Raw genomic sequence first — 22,512 nt, forward strand, 5'->3', positions numbered from 1 at the left:
GCAGCACCACGTCATCAGCCACACTCACCAACCAATGCATTATAGCCGCCCATGATGGATATGTGCAGCACCCGTCATCAGCCACACACCATCCAATGCATGATAGCCGCCCACGATGGATATGTGCAGCACCACGTCATCAGCCACACTCACCATCCAATGCACGATAGCTGCCCACGATGGATATGAGCAGCACAATGTCTTCAGCCACACTCACCATCTAATGCACAATAGCCGCCCAAGATGGATATGTGCAGCCCAACGTCTTCAGCCACACTCACCATCTAATGCATGATAGCCGCCCACGATGGATATGTGCAGCCCAACATCTTCAGCCACACTCCCCATCCAATGCATGATAGCCGCCCACGATGGATATGTGCAGCACCACGTCATCAGCCACACTCACCATCTAATGCATGATAGCCGCCATGATGGATATGTGCAGCACCACGTCACCAGCCACACTCACCATCCAATGTATGATAGCCGCCCACGATGGATATGTGCAGCCCAACATCTTCAGCCACACTCACCATCCAATGCATGATAGCCGCCCACGATGGATATGTGCAGCACCACGTCATCAGCCACACTCACCATCTAATGCATGATAGCGGCCCACGATGGATATGTGCAGCCCAACATCTTCAGCCACACTCAACATCCAATGCATGATAGCCACCCACGATGGATATGTGCAGCACCACATCATCAGCCACACTCACCATCCAATGCACGATAGCTGCCCACGATGGATATGAGCAGCACAATGTCTTCAGCCACACTCACCATCTAATGCACAATAGCCGCCCAAGATGGATATGTGCAGCTCAAGGTCATCAGCCACTCTCACCATCCAATGCATGATAGCCGCCCACGATGGATATGTGCAGCGCAACGTTATCAGCCACACTCACCATCCAATGCATGATAGCCGCCCACGATGGATATGTGCAGCACCACGTCATCAGCCACACTCACCATCCAATGCACGATAGCTGCCCACGATGGATATGAGCAGCACAATGTCTTCAGCCACACTCACCTTCTAATGCACAATAGCCGCCCATAATGGAAATGTGCAGCACAGCGTCATCAGCATGAGCAGCACAACGTCTTCAGTCACACTCGCCATCTAATGCATGATAGCAGCCCACAATGGAAATGTGCAGCACAGCATCATCAGCCACACTTACTGTCCAATGCACAACAGCCACCCACGATGGCTATGTGCAGCACATCATCATCAGCCACACTCACCATCCAATGCATGATAGCCGCCCACGATGGATATGTGCAGCCCGACGTCTTCAGCTACACTCACCATCCAATGCATGATAGCCTCCCACAATGGATATGTGCAGCACCACGTCTTCAGCCACACTCACTATCCAATGCATGATAGCCGCCCACGATGGATATGTGCAGCCCAACGTTATCAGCCACACTCACCATCCAATGCATGATAGCTGCCCACGATGGATATGTGCAGCACCACGTCATCAGCAACACTCACCATCCAATGCATGATAGCCGCCCACGATGAATATGTGCAGCACCACGTCATCAGCCACACTCACCATCCAATGCATGATAGCAGGCCACCATGGATATGTGAAGCACCATGTCATCAGCCACACTCACCATTCAATGCATGATAGCCGCCCACGATGGATATGTGCAGCACCACGTCATCAGCCACACTCACCATCCAATGCATGATAGCCGTCCACGATGGATATGTGCAGCACTACGTCATCAGCCACACTCACCATCCAATGCACGATAGCTGCCCACGATGGATATGAGCAGCACAATGTCTTCAGCCACACTCACCATCCAATGCACGATAGCTGCCCACGATGGATACGAGCAGCACAATGTCTTCAGCCACTCACCATCTGATGCACAATAGCCGCCCACAATGGAAATGTGCAGCACAGCGTCATCAGCATGAGCAGCACAACGTATTCAGCCACACTCACCATCTAATGCATGATAGCAGCCCACAATGGAAATGTGCAGCACAGCATCATCAGCCACACTCACTGTCCAATGCACAACAGCCACCCACGATGGCTATGTGCAGCACATCGTCATCAGCCACACTCACCATCCAATGCATCATAGTCGCCCACGATGGATATGTGCAGCCCAAGGTCATCAGCCACACTCACCATCCAATGCATGATAGCCACCCACGATGGATATGTGCAGCCCAACGTTATCAGCCACACTCACCATCCAATGCATGATAGCCGCCCACGATGGATATGTGCAGCCCGATGTCTTCAGCTACACTCACCATCCAATGCATGATAGCCGCCCACGATGGATATGTGCAGCACCACGTCTTAAGCCACACTCACCATCCAATGCATGATAGCCACCTACGATGGATATGTGCAGCCCAACGTTATCAGCCACACTCACCATCCAATGCATGATAGCCGTCCACGATGGATATGTGCAGCACCACGTCATCAGCCACGCTCACCATCCAATGCAAGATAGCCGCCCACGATGGATATGTGCAGCACCACGTCATCAGCCACACTCACCATCCAATGCATGATAGCCGCCAACGATGGATATGTGCAGCACCACGTCATCAGCCACACTCACCATCCAATGCATGATAGCCGTCCACGATGGATATGTGCAGCACCACGTCATCAGCCACACTCACCATTCAATGCATGATAGCCGCCCACGATGGATATGTGCAGCACCACGTCATCAGCCACACTCACCATTCAATGCATGATAGCCGCCAACGATGGATATGTGCAGCACCACGTCATCAGCCACACTCACCATCCAATGCATGATAGCCGTCCACGATGGATATGTGCAGCACCACGTCATCAGCCACACTCACCATTCAATGCATGATAGCCGCCCACGATGGATATGTGCAGCACCACGTCATCAGCCACACTCACCATTCAATGCATGATAGCCGCCCACGATGGATATGTGCAGCACCACGTCATCAGCCACACTCACCATCCAATGCATGATAGCCGTCCACGATGGATATGTGCAGCACCACGTCATCAGCCACACTCACCATCCAATGCACGATAGCTGCCCACGATGGATATGAGCAGCACAATGTCTTCAGCCACACTCACCATCCAATGCACGATAGCTGCCCACGATGGATATGAGCAGCACAATGTCTTCAGCCACACTCACCATCCAGTGCACGATAGCTGCCCACGATGGATATGAGCAGCACAACGTCTTCAGCCACACTCACCATCTAATGCATGGTAGCCGCCCACGATGGATATGTGCAGCACCACGTCATCAGCCACACTCACCATCCAATGCAAGATAGCCGCCCACGATGGATATGTGCAGCACCACGTCATCAGCCACACTCACCATCCAATGCATGATAGCCGCCCACGATGGTTATGTGCAGCCCGACGTCTTCAACTACACTCACCATACAATGCATGATAGCCGCCCACGATGGATATGTGCAGCACCACATCTTCAGCCACACTCACCATCCAATGCATGATAGCCGTCCACGATGGATATGATGGATATGTGCAGCCCAACGTTATCAGCCACACTCAGCATCCAATGCATGATAGCCGCCCACGATGGATATGTGCAGCACCACGTCATCAGCCACACTCACCATCCAATGCACGATAGCTGCCCACGATGGATATGAGCAGCACAATGTCTTCAGCCACACTCACCATCCAATGCACGATAGCTGCCCACGATGGATATGAGCAGCACAATGTCTTCAGCCACACTCACCATCTGATGCACAATAGCCGCCCACAATGGAAATGTGCAGCACAGCGTCATCAGCATGAGCAGCACAACGTCTTCAGCAACACTCACCATGTAATGCATGATAGCAGCCCACAATGGAAATGTGCAGCACAGCATCATCAGCCACACTCACTGTCCATGCACAACAGCCGCCCACGATGGCTAAGTGCAGCAATATGCGAAAGTTAGCAGCAACTTCTTTAACTTGCTGATGACATAGCAGTGTAACAAATGGAAGCTGCCAGACACTGATATTTCCTTTTCTATTCCTATTTCTATTAAAGAAGGTAGAAAGCACTTATACTGCCCATCCAGCACTACTTATGCAAAAACGTAGCCACCGTGGATTTTCTGAAGAAATGAGGGTGAGGAAGCAGCCCAAACTGTGCCATCAGAAATTAAATAAAAAGTAGAACAAATGAGGCCAGCGCTGTGTGAGGAGGAGCCGTGTGCTTTCCTTATGTCCTGGGGAGCAGAGAGACGAGCGGAGGAAGAGGAGGGGGTCGCCTTTCTTCTCAGCAGCGAACAACTGTACAAGCCAACTTTAATTACTACTGCTAATTTCAACCACGTCGGGTCCTGGAGCAGAAAGATGCATTAAAGGATCTGGCCATGCTTTCTGGGCACATTCATAATGATCTTTAATGGACGGCCGATGCCAATGGCGCACAATTAAAGTGGTTGGTGGAGAGCGGTCAGAGAACATTTGCACAGCACCCACCGGTCTCGCATGCTCGGACAATTCCCAGAATGTAGACGCCTGTGTGTGAAGCTTTGTGCAAATACCAAAATTTCCTGGAAATGATTCACTCAATCATGGCCCGATCGTTAATGATTGCTCCCCTCGGACGTCACTCACAAGAGAGCTTCACCTGAGATGTGTGTCCAACTACAAGGTGCTAAACGCCAGTTCGAAACTCACCTTATTATCCAGATCAAACAAATAGGTGTCATCGTCACGTACATCCGCCTCGGTGTCTGAAATTAACTCTCCCACGTACCTGGCAAGAAAGATAATCAGAAAAGTAGGCAGTGAAAACACACTATGATTCTACAGGATGGCGCCTCTGCACGAAACCTACCGCCCCACGGACAAGTCCTATTACTGCTCCCCCCACCTACAGTCAAAAAATGCAACATGCTTCCTTGTCTCAACATCAGCCATTTGGGGAGAATCAGGCTGCTGAAATACACTTTGGAGGGTCGGCCCAGCCTGCAAGTAACAGTAAGATAGGGCCAAAGGTAATCTAATATACATGGGTCTAGGCCTGTCGCTAAGCTGCCGGCTATGGTGGCCATACAGAAATGATATTAATCTGCTGGTATGCAATAAATTAGTAGATTAAGAATATAACAGCCGGTTCTTAATAATCAGTGAGAGGTGCAGCTGCACATCGGATCTATTGGTGCTGGTACAATAATGTGCCATGCCATCGATGCTTCCCACCATCTGACTACCCATAGTACAAGACTTGAGTGTGGCTCTTCCCCCGAATGAGTTTTCCATTGCGCAGAAAATTCCTTCAGTGCTTAACCAGGGAAGAAAATCACGTCTCCAGGCAATGAGAAGGAAGAACACTCCGCAAACTCCACTTGGTGGAGAACGTTGGTGTGCGACGTTACACAGGGAGACGAACCACCAGGACAGTCACACCATCACCCTCCGCACAGTACAACAATGAATGGGACGGACAGACGGGCATCTCCAGACAGAGCGGTCCTGGCACATGTCCCGGGAGATATATTCACACAACTTCCTAAGGAGGCAATGTCTATACAGAGGGGAAGGTACGACAAGGAATCACTTACTCGCACACAAACGTCCCCATGGGGATCTCCTGCAGCGTCCGCACTCCCCAGCCCATATTTTTGGTCCGGTACAGCTGTAATCTGACCCTGTGGGATTGAAACAAGTGAAAAAGCAATTACAGAATTGTTAACATACATGAACCTTTTTTTGGCACAATTATATCCTGATCAAGGATTGTAAAGATTCATAAAGACTGGAAAAACAGCGGGAGGATAGACAGTGCCAGCTGTGCCATACACAAAGAGATGAAAGCCCGCTCAACCGAACCAATTTCTGTAGGATCCGGTATGTCAAGAGCAACTGTGTAAACCAGGACTACACCTCCACATTTCTACAGTCCCCCAATTACAAGACAGAGGTCAAAAGTGTGCTCCTTAGGCCAGTATGTGACAATTTACGGTTCATTTATCTGTATAGGTAAAACGCTGCTGGTGGCACGATCCTATAGAGGGTCACCGTGCAATGTGGAGCTACGATGAAATTAAACCACGGCCTCCATCCAGACTGCGGGACATAAACCTCGTAGGTGTGGACAGGTAACCGTGGTGACAAATGCAGTGTTTAGGGCTCCAGACTCTTCAGGGGTGAAGAAGAATGGAACACATTCAATTAAACATTGGTTGCTCCATTATTACCGTGGTTGGAGTATGGTAGCGGCTTATACCTCCTCACCCGGGTGAGCGTGCATGAGCAATTTGAGGGTTAGAGACTGTACGGGGACTCACTTTAGGCCATTCTGCACCACTCTGTTGCGACAGTTTCGCCAGCAGGAGCAGGCGTGGTTACATTCAAAGATCAGCGGTGGTTCTACCATGTTGAATTCTGGCAATAGGCGTCCGCTCTAAAAGAGAAGAAATATTTTAGGGACCACTGACTCAATGTGAACAGTCACAAACTATCGGTTTTCAAGAGCAATAGTCCTATCTATTAATTTATAAGGGCTGCCCAGGACCTTGGTGACTGAGGGGCCACGGTGCTCCAGCGAACGGCGTTCTTCCTCCATTGCTGACCATGCACAGCATCACGTTTGATAGCGCAGCTCAAGTCACCCGATTAGTAAATGTGTCCTTAAAGAATGTGAATCACTTCTACTTTTGGATGTTAGAGGCGATCCTGACAACTCGCACATCGCTCGCTCACCAGGTCTAGCAGGTGTTGTACGCCTGTCCTAATATTAAGGAGGCATGAATGATACCTGGGCAAGCAACAGTGCCTTTTACCACTCGATGCATAAGTGAGAGGTGCTACTCCTTTACAAAATGACAACTTTGCCTTTAAGAATTATTCACATCTTCATAGATGGATATTGTAGGATAGTTCCTGTAAATATAAACTCTTGCAATTTACAGCCTTTCTTACAATATTAACACTTTTCTACTCTTTTGTTTACAGCTTGTTACCTAGGTGACCGACCACTTCTACAGTGCGCTGAAGCTGGTCAGGATTAGGCAGTAAAAGTGATCCTGGCCAGCTACAAAAGAGTGTTTACAGGCTCAATAGGAAACAGCTTGTGAGCACTGTGCATGTTCTGCTAGCTAGCAGGGGGGGTCTCCAATGCAACCAACTGTAATCAAAACAAAACTATTAACTCCTTAGTGTGACCAGGCCAAATTTTTAAAATCTAACCAGTGTCGATTTATGTGGCAATAATTCTGGAACACTTAAACATAATCCATTGATTTTGAGACTGTTTTTTCATGAGACATTGTACTTTATGATAATGGTAAATTTATGTTGATATTTTCTGCGTTTATCCATAAAAATAACAAACTTTACAAAAATTTCCAATTTTAAAACTTTGAGTGATTATCCCTTTTATCCAGATAGTCATACCACAGAAATATTAATAAACAACCTTTCCCACATGTCTGCATTACATCAGCACCATTTGTAAAATGTTCTTTTATTTTGTTAGCATTTTAGAAGGTTTAAAAATGTAGCAGTAATTTTTCAAGGAAATTAAAATTTATTTTTTAGGGACCTATAAAGTGTTAAAGGGGTCCTATATATTGGAAACCGTCAAAATTGAGACCATTTTAAAAACAGCACCCCTCAACATATTCAAAATTGTTTTCAGCAGACTCTAAGGCCACTATTTGGCCATGAACAGCCGTTGCAAACACCAGGACCACACAATCAAGATCTCATGATGCTGATGGGGTTAAAGAGGAAGCCCCCACACTCTGTTAACCATCTAGATGATGTAGTCACTATTGACAGCAGCATCTAAGGGGTTAAACAGATATGGATGGTAAAATAGCTTAGTTACTCACCGATAACGGTGTTTCTCGGAACCCATGACAGCACCACGGAGAGAGGGGATCCGCCCTTCAGGGACAGGAAACTACAGATAAAAGGGCGGTACCTCTCCTCCGCCTTCAGTTGGTTACAGAGCATCAGAGGGTCTCCAGGTTAGTTAGACAACAGAAATATATACACAACATTATAATACTGCTTACTTATCAAAGCACCGTGCCTAAACGGAAACACTCTAACAGTAAGGGTACGTGCACACGCTGCGGAATCCGCTGCGGATTAATCCGCACGGATTTTGCAAAAACCGCAGATAATCCGCAGGTCCAAAGACCTGCGGATTATCTGCGGTTTTGCCTGCGGTTTGGCCCTGCGGACTCACTATCTCCACAATGGTGGAGATAGGAACCCGCAGCGGTTTCCGCAGAAAGAATTGACATGCAATTCTTTCTGCGGATTCAAAACCGCAGCAAATCCGAGCGTTTTTTTCCGCAGCGTCGGCACAGCGTTTTTTTTTTCCCATTCAAATGAATGGTACTGTACACCGCAGCTAAAACTGCTGCGTGTCCGCAGCGGCCAAAACCGCTGCGGAAACGCAGCGGAATCCGCAGCGTGTGCACACAGCCTTAAACGTGCTCACCATACTCGTGAAGGGGAGGGGAATAAGCGGGTGCTGTCATGGGTTCCGAGAAACACCGTTATCGGTGAGTAACTAAGCTATTCTCTCTCACCCATGACAGCACCACGGAGAGAATTTCAGAGATTGGTAGCTTAGGGAGGGACCACCGCCTGAAGGACCCTTCTCCCGAAGGTCAGGTCAGACGTAGAGGCTAGATCTAGGCGGTAGTGCTTGAAAAAGGTAGAAGGTGTTGACCAGGTGGCCGCCTTACAGATTTGTTCTATTGATACCTCAGATCTTTCAGCCCATGAGGTCGCCATTGCCCTTGTGGAATGAGCTCTCAGCCCCTCTGGGATGGTATTCCCGCTGGATGAATATGCCAGAGCGATCGCATCCCTTATCCACCTTGCCAGGGTACTCTTGGATGCTTTGAGCCCCTTCCGAGGACCCTGGAAACACACAAAGAGAGACCCTTCCTTCCTACATTTTTTGGTGGCCTCTAAGTATTGTACTAGGCACCTTTTAACATCTAAAGTATGGAATTTTTCTTCCCCTCTATTTTTTGGATTTGGGCAGAAGGAAGGAAGGACTACCTCCTGGGACCTGTGGAAATGTGACAACACTTTAGGTAAATAGGCTGGGTCCGGTTTTAGGATGACTCTATCGTCTAAAATTTTTGTAAAAGGAGGCCCTGCTGACAAGGCTTGAATATCGCTCACTCTTCGGGCTGATGTTAGTGCCACCAGAAGCACAGTTTTGAGTGATAGGATCTTTAGGGTTGCCGAGTGAATTGGTTCAAACGGAGGGCCTGTCAGTGTTGAAAGTACAAGATTCAGGTCCCATGAGGGTAATCTTTGACTGACTATTGGCCTAGATCTGGTTGCGGCTTTAATAAACCGTGCTACCCAGGGGTCACCTGCCACATCATGGTTATAGAGGGCGCCTAACGCCGCTATTTGTACTTTTAATGTGTTGACCGCCAGACCCTGTTCTAGGCCCTTTTGTAGGAATTCTAGGATTTTATCACTCTGAACGCCATCCTGAACCTTTGCCCTAGAAGTGGATAGGAATTTTTTCCATGTTCCGCCATAAGCTCTCATCGTAACCGGTTTCCTACTTTTTTGTAGTGTAGTTATCAGGTTTTCTGAAAATCCCCTGTCCCTCATCAGTGCCCTCTCAAATTCCATGCTGTTAAATGGAGGTTCGGTGCCTGAGGATGTAGCACTGGGCCCTGCGATAGCAGGTCCGGGAGATCCGGTAGGATCCAAGGGTCGGTTACTGAGAGCATTCTTAGCCAGGAAAACCAGGTTCTTTTGGGCCAGAAGGGGGCTATCAGTATCATTCTTGCCCTGTCCTCCCTGACCTTCTTTAGGACCGCTGGGATGAGCATGATAGGGGGAAAGGCATATGTTAGACTCTGTGTCCATGGGAGCATAAATGCGTCCAGAGATAGAGGATTCCCCCTGGGATCTAGGGAGCAGAAGGTGTCTACTTTTTTGTTTTTGAAATTGGCAAACAGATCTATGTTTGGGGTCCCCCACATTTTTACAATCTGCCGAAAAATGGACTGCTTTAGTACCCATTCCCTGTCGTAACTGGGTGCGGCTCAGAAAGTCTGCCCTCTGATTCTCTGTACCGCGGATGTGTATGGCTGTCAGAGATAGCAGGTTTGCCTCCGCCAGTTTGAGGATTTTGGCGGATGTGTCCATTAGGGCTTGGGACCTGGTTCCCCCCTGATGATTTATATAGGCTACTGTGACTCGATTGTCCGAAAGGATGCGGACATGGTGATTCCGGAGTAGGGGTAGGAAGTGTGTTAACGCATAGCCTACTGCTAGAAGCTCCTTTTGATTTGAGGAGGCTTTTAGTTCTTGATTTCCCCATACGCTCTGAGCCACCTCGTTGTTCATGTGTGCTCCCCATCCTGTGGGACTGGCATCTGTTGTCACTATGTGTGTTATCTTTGTTGTCCAGGGGATCCCTTTGGATAGATTCTCCTGGCTTTGCCACCAAGCTAGGGAATGAATAGTGCTTGAATTTAGGGTAATACGACCCTCTAGGTGTCCCCCTATTGATGCCTGGTTGGCCAATACGTCCCACTGGAGATCTCTTGTGTGTAACTGAGCCCATTGAACTGCTGGCAGGCAGGCGGATAGGGAACCCAACAGTGACATAGCCTTCCTTAATGTCATGGAGGGATTTTGGATTGCTCTTGCTGTAATTTGAGCGATATTCTCTTTTTTGCGGTCTGGGAGGTGACACTCCTGAATGCTTGAGTCTAATGTTAGGCCCAAGAATTCCTGTATCTTGCTGGGCTCCAATCTTGATTTTTTTAGATTTAGAAGCCAGCCCAGGTCTTGTAGAGTGTTCATCACCCTGTCTCTCTGTTCCCTGCATTTTTGAGACGAGCTGTCCGCTATTAGGAAATCGTCTAAATACGGGATTATTATTAGATCTTGTTCTCTTATATGAGCCATCATTTCCGCTACTATTTTGGTGAATACTCGCGGAGCTATCGATATTCCGAACGGCAGGGCCCTGTACTGGAATTCTTTCATTTTGCCTTTTATTGAGACGGCTAACCTTAGATATTTCCTGGAGTCTGGGTGGATAGGGATGTGATAATAAGCGTCGCTGAGGTCCAAAACCGTCATTTAGCAGTTTGGGAACAGGACTTTGGTGGTAGATTTGATCGACTCCATTTTGAAGCTCTGATTCTTGACATATTTGTTTAGTTTTCTCAGATTTATAATAGTACGAAAGGTGCCGTCTGGTTTGGTCACTAGAAAGAGGGGGGAGTAGAACCCTCTGCCCATATCCTGCCGGGGAACCTCCTGGAGGACTCCTTTTTTTCACTAGGCCTAGGACCTCGCTTTCTAGCGCTTCCTGTTCTCGCATACTGGATCTCAGCGGCGTTGTTACATATTTTTGAGGCGGGAGAGAGAGGAAGTCTATCCTTAGGCCCTCCTGGATTAGGTTTATTATCCATGGGTTTGTTGAAATTCTCCTCCAGGCTGGAAGGAAAAAGGATAACCTTCCTCCCACCCTGGGCGTACTGTCACTTGGAGGGCTTTTTGTCCCGGGGAGAGTTATTAAAGAAGAATCTTTTGTCATCCCACTTTTGTTCCCTTGGTGGTCTTCTCTGAAAAAACCTCTTATTTCGAAAGGGCCTCTTAAATGCCGCTGGCCCTAAATTTGGGAATCCTTTTTTCTTGTCCCCTGCTTTCTGGAGGATGTCGTCTAACGTTTCCCCAAAAATGAATTTCCCTTCACAGGGGATTGAGCATAGTTTCATCTTGGTCTGTAGGTCCCCTGGCCAGCTTTTAAGCCATAGTGTTCTTCGGGCCGCATTTGAAAGTGCTGCCGTTTTGGACGATAGCCTGACTGAATCGGCCGATGAGTCCGCTAAGAATGCAGCCGCTCCCCTTATTACTGGGATAGAATCTAAGATCTTATCTCTAGGTGTCCCTTCCCTCAGTTGTTTCTCAAGTTGGTCTACCCATACCATTAGGGCTCTTGAGGTACATGTCGCCGCTATCGCTGGCCTGAGGTTACCCCCTGCCGACTCCCAAGCCCCCTTTAGAAAGGTATCCGCCTTTTTATCTAGGGGGTCCCTGAGGGTGCCCATGTCCTCAAAGGGAAGGGCGAATTTCTTTGATGCCTTAGCGACTGCTACATCAAGTTTCGGGGCTTTATCCCAAGACGTAGATGCCTCCTCCTCAAAGGGATATTTCCTTTTAAGGGAAGGGACCGTAGTATTTTTTCTGTTTGGCTTATCCCATTCTTTTTTGATTAGACCCTTGACAATCTCGTTTAGCGGAAATACTCTCCGTTTTTTCTGGCTTAGTCCCCCGAACATTATGTCCTGGACTGTTTTTTCCGGCCTCGGGTCCAATACCCCCATGGTAGACCTTACAGCTTTCACTAGTTTGTCTACCTCTTCTAGGGGAAAACAATTTCGTCCTCCTGTTTCCTCGTCTGAGGATGAGGAGCCGAATTCTGAGGATTTAGACGAGATTTCTCCCGATGTGGAGGAATCTGACTGGGAGGTTTCTACCGCGTCTTTTTTCCTCGTTTTATCCTTATGTTTAAGGGATTCGAGGGCACTCTGGACCTCTGATTTAATTGCGGCCCTTAGGTCAGATGCGAAATCCGGAGTCTCCTAACAAACAATTTCTTTTGTACAGGACTCGCATAGTTTTTTCTCCCATGATACCGGTAGGGGTTTAGTGCAAGTGGGACATTCCCTGTTCTTTTTTGCCTTCTTTATTCCCTAATAAGGGAGAGGGATTTGTATTACAACGGTGAACATTCACGAAGATCACTTACCCCAAAAAGGCGCGCGGCTGCAGGTACCGGTTCGGGAGATGGAGTCAGGTCCTGTATAGGCTGATCTCCTGGTGGCGTTTTGCTCCTTGCTGCTGACGTACTACGCCGCGTGGAGTGACTGCTGGAACGGCCCTCCATGCTTCGTTCCTTCTGTCGGTGGTGGTGTTGGAGGTGCTGCTGCTGCTGCTTCAGCTGCTGCCTGGCATGCTGCTCCTGTTGCTGGTCGCTATCCTCCATTATCAGGATCGCTTCCAGCCAGGAGCTTCTGTGCCTCACCACTTTTAAATTTACCGCCCCGTGACGTCACCGCTCCACCTGCACGCGCTGGACGGGGATCGCGCTCCTGCGCATGCGCCTGGTCCCGGAAGTCGTCTTCTCTACTTCCAGGGCAGCGGTCATCTTGGTACTCTCCGTACCATGGCGCTGCCCCCCTTCCATCGGGCCCCGCAGAGCCCCGATCTCCTCTCCGGAGCGGCGACTCCGGCGTCTCCCCCCGCTCACCTGGCAGCCCGCATCGGCCCCGGCGGTGGCGGCTTCGGGCACCGCACCTGCCGCGACAGGGGCCTCCCCGCTGCCGATCCCCGGACAGGCCGGCCCCGGCTCCATTAACAGGTACGCCGTACTGTGGGTCCCTCCGTCAGGGACAGGAACCCAACTGAAGGCGGAGGAGAGGTACCGCCCTTTTATCAGTAGGTTCCTGTCCCTGAAGGGCGGATCCCCTCTCTCCGTGGTGCTGTCATGGGTGAGAGAGAAAGATATATTGGCGATCATTAACCCTTTCACGCCGCAGCCCTTATTCTTTTTTACGTTTCAGTTTTTCACTCCCCTTCTTCCCAGAGCCATAACTTTTTATTTTTCCGCCAATATGGCCATGCGAGGGCTTATGTTTTGCGGGACGAGTTGTACTTTTGAAGACACCATTGGTTTTACCATGTCGTGTACTTGAAAATGGAAAAAAAAATTCCAAGTGCAGTGAAATTGCAAAAAAAAGTGCCATCATACAGCAATTACTTAAAAAACCATCCCTCGACCAAAACTGTGCCGCTAACTATAGACCGGTCTCTAATCTTCCCTTCATCTCTAAATTCCTGGAATGCCTGGTCCACTCCCGTCTTTTCTGCTATCTCTTTGATAACTCTCTTCTCGACCCTCTCCAATCCGGTTTCCGCTCTTTACACTCTACAGAAACTGCCCTCACTAAAGTCTCTAATGATCTACTAACAGCTAAATCAAATGGTCATTACTCCATGCTAATTGTCTTGAATCTCTCTGCAGCATTCGACACTGTGGATCATCAGCTCCTCCTCACTATGCTCCGCTCCATCGGCCTCAAGGACACCGTTCTCTCCTGGTTCTCCTATCTCTCTGACCGTTACTTCACTGTATCTTTTGCTGGCTCCTCCTCCTCTCACCTTCCCCTTACTGTTGGGGTTCCTCAAGGATCAGTTCTAGGCCCCCTCCTCTTCTCCTTGTACACTGCCCCTATTGGTCAAACAATCAGTAGATTTGGGTTCCAGTACCATCTCTATGATGATGACACTCTTCTTCTCCTGACATCATGTCTGCCTTTTTGGAAAACACCAGTGATTGTCTTACCGCTGTCTCTAACATCATGTCCTCACTAAATCTGAAACTGAACCTGTCAAAGACTGAACTCCTTGTGTTTCCTTACTCTACTAATGTACCTATACCCGACATTGCCATTTCCGTGTGTGGTTCCACTATTACTCCCCAGCAACATGCCCGCTGTCTTGGGGTCATACTTGATTCTGAGCTTTCATTCACACCCCACATCCTATCACTGGCTCGCTCTTGTTATCTGCACCTCAAAAACATTTCTAGGATACGACCCTTTCTTACTTTCGACTCTGCAAAAACTCTTAATGTTTCTCTTATTCGTTCTCGTCTGAACTATTGTAACTCTCTACTAATCGGTCTCCCTCTTACCAAACTCTAACCTTCTCTAATTTGTCCTGAATGCTGCAGCCAGGATCATATTCCTCACTAATCATTACACTGATGCCTCTACCAGTCTTTACACTGGTTACCCATCCACTCCAGAATTCAGTATAAACTTATTACCCTCACCCACAAAGCTCTCCATGGCTCAGCACCACCCTACATCTTTTCCCTCGTCTCAGCCTACCACCCTACCCGTGCCCTCCATTCTGCTAATGACCTGAGGTTAACATCCTCAATAATCAGAACCTCCCACTCCTGTCTCCCAAGACTTTTCACGTGCTGCGCCAATTCTTTGGAATGCACTACCCAGGTTTATACGATTAATCCCCAATCCCCACAGTTTTAAGCGTGCCTTAAAAAGGCATTTGTTCAGACTGGCCTACCGCCTCAACGCATTAACCTAAATATCCCTGTGTGGCATTCAAAATTTTTTACCATAACCAGGATCCTCGTATCATGTTCCCACTTGCTTTCTGCATTTAATAGCCCTCTGTGTCTGTACTGTTACATACTTAGCCTGTTAACTGGTTAATGCAGCATCACAGGAACACCCGATTCTTACACTATGGCTGGTCCGAACAATAAAAGCATTTGTTACCATCCACCTTTCGTGTTTCCCCTTTTTCCTTATAGATTGTAGGCTTGCGAGCAAGGCCCTCATTCCTAATATAGGAATAGGGCTAAGCAACAGCACATGTGAAAAAGACTTGGGTATACTAATAGATCACAGACTGAATATGAGTCAACAGTGTGATGCAGCAGCAAAAAAGGCAAATGCAATTCTAGGATATATTATCAGAAGCATACAGTCTAGATCACGTGAAGTCATTATTGCCCTCTACTCCTCTTTGGTCAGACCTCATCTGGAATACTGTGTCCAGTTTTGGGAGCCACATTTTAAAAAAGACATCAACAAAGTGGAGCAAGTTCAGAAAAGAGCGACCAGAATGGTGACCGGTCTGCAAACCCTGTCTTATGAGGAAAGGTTGCAGGATTTGGGAATGTTTAGCTTGCAGAAGAGAAGACTGAGAGGAGACTTAATAGCTGTCTACAAATATCTAAAGGGCTGTCACATTGTAGAAGGAGCATCTTTATTCTCATTTGCACAAGGAAAGACTAGAAGCAATGGGATGAAACTGAATGGGAAGAGACACAGATTAGATATTAGAAAAAACTTTTTGACAGAGTGATCAATGAGTGGAACAAGCTGCCACGAGAAGTGATGAGTTCTAATTCAATGGAAGTCTTCAAACAGAGGCTGGACAGACATCTGTCTGGGATGATTTAGCAAATCCTGCTTTGAGCAGGGGGTTGGACCAGATGGCCCAGGAGGTCCCTTCCAACTCTACGATTCTATGATTCCTCTTGGTATCTGTTTTGATCTATGTTTGTTGGTATGCTGTAATTTCTATTGTCTGTAGAAGTCCCCTGTATAATGTAAAGTGCTGCGGAATATGTTGGCGCTATAGAAATAAAGTTATTATTATTATTATTATTATTATTATTATTAAAGTGCAATTCCACAACTGTTTTTTTGGATTTTTTTTTATTATCTTCACCAAATGCTAAAACTGACCTGCCATTAGGATTCTCCAGGTCATTACAAGTTCAGACACCAAACATGTCTAGGTTCGTTTTTATTTAAATGGTGAAAAAAAAAAAATCCAAAATTTGTTTAAAAAAGAAAAAAAGTGCAATTTTCCGAGCCACAAAGCGCCTCCATTTTTTGTCTTCTGAGGCTGGGCGAGGGCTTATTTTTTGTGTGCAAAGCTGTTGTTTTTAATGTAACAATTTTGGTGCAGCTATGATCTTTTGATCGCCTGTTACTGCATTTTATTTCAATGTTGCGGAGACAAAAAAAACTTAATTCTTGCGTTTTGACTTTTTTTCTCGTTACGCCGTTTACTGATCAGACTAATTCTTTTTATAGCTTGATAGATTGGGCGATTCTGAATGCGGCGATACCAAGTATGTGTACATTTTATTTTTTTTTATTGTTTTACTTTGAATGGGGGGGTGATTTGAGCTTATACATTTTTACTTTTTTTTTTTATTTTACTTTTTGCATGCTTCAATAGTCTCCATGGGAGACCAGAAGCTGCGATAACCCGATTGCCTCTGCTACACACAGGCAATCAGATCACCTGTATGTAGCAGAAATGCTCACATAGCAATCCGGCATTGACAACCACAGAGGTCTGCTGGAGACCTCTGGTTGTCATGTCATCCCATCGATCATGTGACGGGGTCACCAATGGGCAGGATTAGTGGTGCGCTTCCGGCACGATCACACTAAATGCTGCTGTGAGTGATTGACAGAGGCATTTAACGGGTTAACAGCTGCGGGTGGATCGCGATTCCACCCACGGCTGTTGCGGGCACGCCAGCTGTTTAAAACAGCTGACATGTGCCGAAAAAGATGTGGGCTCAGCGCTGGAGTCCACATCAAAGGGAGGGACACAACATGCGCCATACTAGTGAGGCTCATGTCGTGAAGGGGTTAATATCTCAAGAAAGGTTGAAAATTTTAATAAGCAGTAAATTGTAAAAGTGATGGTTTTTACAAGTACTATCCGACAATACCCATATATAAAGAAAGGAAAAACACTTTTAAAATACTTTGATCACCAAGGGGAAAATTTTCGTAATTTACTGTACAAACCAAACAGTAGTCCGCCCCCACCCTCCCCCTTTATTACTGGAGGTAAGCAATAATAGTGGTTATGACTGGCAGACACCGGCCATACGTACCTTATCATACCAACACCTCATGCTTAGCTGGCTGCACATACAGTTACTAGAGGAACAGTCGTCTATACACACACAGTACTGAGAAGAGAAAAAAATCATTCCTGGATTACCTCCTGCAGCAGAAAATGTCTTGTACCGCCGGGTTCAGTCTATAGAGGGTGCTGCCTGCATCTTACCTGAAGATGGGTAATGTTTCGGTCCACATTGAGCGGGGAGGTGACACAGTTTTGGGAGACATATTTGTAATTGATGGGGCAAGGTTCTAAGTCTTCGCCATTGATGCAAGGTATTGGGATATTCTCATAGCCCCTGGATATATCCCTTTAAAAAAAAAAAAAAAAAATGTGGACTCCAAACCAAAAAATTAAATAAACGTGATCTTTTGCCACTACTAACCTATTCATTACGATCTCCTCCTGTTTTTGCTTCTCAAATGAGTTACTTCTATTCTTGAGAGCGGTCCAGACTTGGGAGTTGGGGCTACAACACTCCAGGGGGGTTTCGCCCTCCTTGTTTTTCAGCCCAACCTCAGCACCATGACTTAAGAAGAGCCTGAAGCAAAGGATTGACAAGTAAAGTCTTACATGGAGGAGATGGACTACTGTATGCCAACAACAGAGTTAACCGGCACCGATGTCACTAATGAGGAGCTTGTATACCTACTGCTTTCATAGAAAGTATTTCCCCTTTTAAAGTGAACCTTTCAGCAGAATTGTACACAGTAACCTACACAGTGTCAGGTCGGCGCCGTTATACTGATTACAATGACACCTGGTGATGAAATCCGCCTTGTGGTTGTTTAATCTTTATTTTCAATTTTCACTTAATGATATGCCCGTGCTCCGGGCGGCCTGTGGGGGGGGGGGGTCTTTGTGTGGTGCTCTGATTAGGTATTCATCTGTATGGCTTCTGACAGGTCACTGATCCCTCACTTACCGGCCCCCTAGTTTACATAATAAATATTTTATATATCGGGGGGGAAAAATGATCGTGTGTGTACTTTGCATATACATATATAACAAAAAAAAAATTATATCATAATATATATATTATATTCATTATGTAAACAAGGGGGCAAGTCAGTGAGGGATCAGTGACCTGTTAGAAGCCATACAGATGAATGCCTATAATCAGAGCACCACAAAGGTCGCCACGGAGCAGGAGCACATCACTAATGCGAAACTGAAAATAAAAATTAAACAACAAACACAAGACGTATTTCATCATCAGGTATCATTGTAATCAGTAGAACGGCACTGACCTGACACTGTGTGTAGGTTACTGTGCACAATCCTGCTGACAGGATCCCTTTAAATAAAACTAAAATAAAACAAACAAAAAAAGGACACCTATAAATACATGTTAGTTACAGAGCTGGGTGAGCTGCAGTATGGCAGCTATCCCAGTCTCCCCAGACTCCAGGATTAGTGACTATTACGGCCTATACACAGATAGGCTCTGAGCTCCAACTTACGAGACGCATTCATATCGGTTCTCCCGAGCAGCAATGTGAAGAGGGGAATCTCCATGGATGTTGACAGCTCTCAGGTCACATTTAGACGCTAGAAGGATCTCAGCAATTTCAACAGCTCCTGCAAACGCCGCCCAGTGTAGGCAGATGTTCTCCTCCTGGAATGGGGGCAGAGAAGATGGAGAAAGAGGTATAGATCGATTCGTTGTGATGTCCACCCTACAACTCCAATGTACAGTTTACATATAGCATTAATCTGTGTACACATTATAACTTATCTAACATTGATCCTGAGTTACATCCTGTATTATACTCCAGAGCTGCACTCACTATTCTGCTGGTGCAGTCACTGTGCACATACATTACATTACTGATCCTGAGTTACATCCTGTATTATACTCCAGAGCTGCACTCACTATTCTGCTGGTGAAGTCACTGTGTACATACACTACATTACTGATCCTGTACTGATCCTGAGTTACATCCTGTATTACACTCCAGAGCTGCACTCACTATTCTGCTGGTGCAGTCACTGTGTACATACATTACATTACTGATCCTGAGTTACATCCTGTATTATATTCCAGAGCTGCACTCACTATTCTGCTGGTTGAGTCACTGTGTACATACATTACATTACTGATCCTGTACTGATCCTGAGTTGCAACCTGTATTATACTCCAGAGCTGCACTCACTATTCTGTTGGTGCAGTCACTGTGTACATACATTACATTACTGATCATGTACTGATCCTGAGCTACATCCTGTATTATACTCCAGAGCTGCACTCACTATTCTGCTGGTGCAGTCACTGTGTACATACATTACATTATTGATCCTGAGTTATATACTGTATTATACTCCAGAGCTGCACTCACTATTCTGCTGGTGCAGTCACTGTGTACATACATTACATTACTTATCCTGTACTGATCCTGAGTTACATCCTGTATTATACTCCAAAGCTGCAGTCACTATTCTGCTGGTGCAGTCACTGTGTACATACATTACATTACTGATCCTGTACTGATCCTGAGTTACATCCTGTATTATACTCCAGAGCTGCACTCACTATTCTGCTGGTGCAGTCACTGTGTACATACATTACATTACTGATCCTGTACTGATCCTGAGTTACATCCTGTATTATACTCCAGAGCTGCACTCACTATTCTGCTGGTGCTGTCACTGTGTACATACATTACAATACTGATCCTGTACTGATCCTGAGTTACATCCTGTATTATACTCCAGAGCTGCACTCACTATTCTGTTGGTGCAGTCACTGTGTACATACATTACATTACTGAACCTGAGATACATCCTGTATTATACTCCAGAGCTGCACTCACTATTCTGCTGGTGCAGTCACTGTGTACATACATTACATTATTGATCCTGAGTTATATACTGTATTATACTCCAGAGCTGCACTCACTATTCTGCTGGTGCAGTCACTGTGTACATACATTAAATTACTTATCCTGTACTGATCCTGAGTTACATCCTGTATTATACTCCAGAGCTGCACTCACTATTCTGCTGGTGCAGTCACTGTGTACATACATTACATGATTGATCCCGAGTTATATACTGTATTATACTCCAGAGCTGCACTCACCATTCTGCTGGTGCAGTCTCTGTGTACATACATTACATTACTGATCCTGTATTATACTCCAGAGCTGCACTCACCATTCTGTTGGTGCAGCCACTGTGTACATACATTACAATACTGATCCTGTACTGATCCTGAGTTACATCCTGTATTATACTCCAGAGCTGCACTCACTATTCTGTTGGTGCTGCCACTGTGTACATACATTACATTATTGATCCTGAGTTACATCCTGTATTATACTCCAGAGCTGCAGTCACTATTCTGCTGGTGCAGTCACTGTGTACATACATTACATTACTGATCCTGAGTTACATCCTGTATTATACTCCAGAGCTGCACTCACTATTCTGCTGGTGCAGTCACTGTGTACATACATTACATTACTGATCCTGTACTGATCCTGAGTTACATCCTGTATTATACTCCAGAGCTGCACTCACTATTCTGCTGGTGCAGTCTCTGTGTACACACATTACATTACTGATCCTGTATTATACTCCAGAGCTGCACTCACCATTCTGTTGGTGCAGCCACTGTGTACATACATTACATTACTGATCCTGTACTGATCCTGAGTTACATTCTGTATTATACTCCAGAGCTGAACTCACTATTCTCCTGGTGCAGTCACTGTGTACATACATTACATTACTGATCCTGTACTGATCCTGAGTTACATCCTGTATTATACTCCAGAGGTGCACTCACCATTCTGTTGGTGCAGCCACTGTGTACATACATTACTGATCCTGTACTGATCCTGAGTTATATTCTGTATTATACTCCAGAGCTGAATTCACTATTCTGCTGGTGCAGTCACTGTGTACATACATTACATTACTGATCCTGTACTGATCCTGAGTTACATCCTGTATTATACTCCAGAGCTGCACTCACTATTCTGTTGGTGCAGTCACTGTGTACATACATTACATTATTGATCCTGAGTTACATCCTGTATTATACCCCAGAGCTGCAGTCACTATTCTGTTGGTGCAGCCACTGTGTACATACATTACTGATCCTGAGTTACATCCTGTATTATACTCCAGAGCTGCACTCACTATTCTGCTGGTGCAATTACTCTGCACATACATTACATTACTGATCCTGAGTTACATCCTGTATTATACTCCAGAGCTGCACTCACTATTTTGCTGGTGCAGTTACTGTGTACATACATTACATTACTGATCCTGAGTTACATCCTGTACTATACTCCAGAGCTGCACTCACTATTCTGCTGGTGCAGTCACGGTGTACATACATTACATTACTGATCCTGAGTTACATCCTGTATTATACTCCAGAGCTGCACTCACTATTCTGCTGGTGCAGTCACTGTGTACATACATTACTGATCCTGTACTTATCCTGAGTTACATCCTGTATTATACTCCAGAGCTGCACTCACTATTCTGCTGGTGAAGTCAATGTGTACATACATTACTGATCCTGTACTGATCCTGAGTTACATCCTGTATTATACTCCAGAGCTGCACTCACTATTCTGCTGGTGCAGTCACTGTGTACATACATTACATTACTGATCCTGTACTGATCCTGAGTTACATCCTGTATTATACTCCAGAGCTGCACTCACTATTCTGCTGGTGCAGTCTCTGTGTACACACATTACATTACTGATCCTGTATTATACTCCAGAGCTGCACTCACCATTCTGTTGGTGTTGCCACTGTGTACATACATTACATTACTGATCCTGTACTGATCCTGAGTTACATTCTGTATTATACTCCAGAGCTGAACTCACTATTCTGCTGGTGCAGTCACTGTGTACATACATTACATTACTGATCCTGTACTGATCCTGAGTTACATCCTGTATTATACTCCAGAGCTGCACTCACTATTCTGTTGGTGCAGT

At 46.3% G+C, this 22,512-nt stretch overlaps 1 protein-coding gene across 4 annotated transcripts in view; it reads right to left on the minus strand.

Annotated features, from left to right (window-relative positions):
- The window catches only part of EHMT1 (euchromatic histone lysine methyltransferase 1), a 93,643-nt gene that overhangs the window by 12,916 nt on the left and 58,215 nt on the right, over window positions 1-22,512 (minus strand). For all 4 annotated transcript variants that reach the window (XM_073541191.1, XM_073541189.1, XM_073541190.1 and 1 more), the window contains 7 exons: window positions 19,006-19,160; window positions 17,928-18,083; window positions 17,708-17,852; window positions 17,532-17,609; window positions 6,343-6,458; window positions 5,617-5,703; window positions 4,730-4,808 (listed from right to left, as the gene is read on the minus strand). In XM_073541191.1, coding sequence (XP_073397292.1) covers window positions 4,730-4,808; window positions 5,617-5,703; window positions 6,343-6,458; window positions 17,532-17,609; window positions 17,708-17,852; window positions 17,928-18,083; window positions 19,006-19,160 — 816 coding nt within the window. The remainder of the gene's footprint in view (window positions 1-4,729; window positions 4,809-5,616; window positions 5,704-6,342; window positions 6,459-17,531; window positions 17,610-17,707; window positions 17,853-17,927; window positions 18,084-19,005; window positions 19,161-22,512) is intronic.

This window comes from Dendrobates tinctorius, unplaced genomic scaffold, assembly GCF_039654945.1.
Source record: "Dendrobates tinctorius isolate UK_male_01 unplaced genomic scaffold, ASM3965494v1 ptg000120l, whole genome shotgun sequence".
NCBI lineage: Eukaryota > Metazoa > Chordata > Amphibia > Anura > Dendrobatidae > Dendrobates > Dendrobates tinctorius.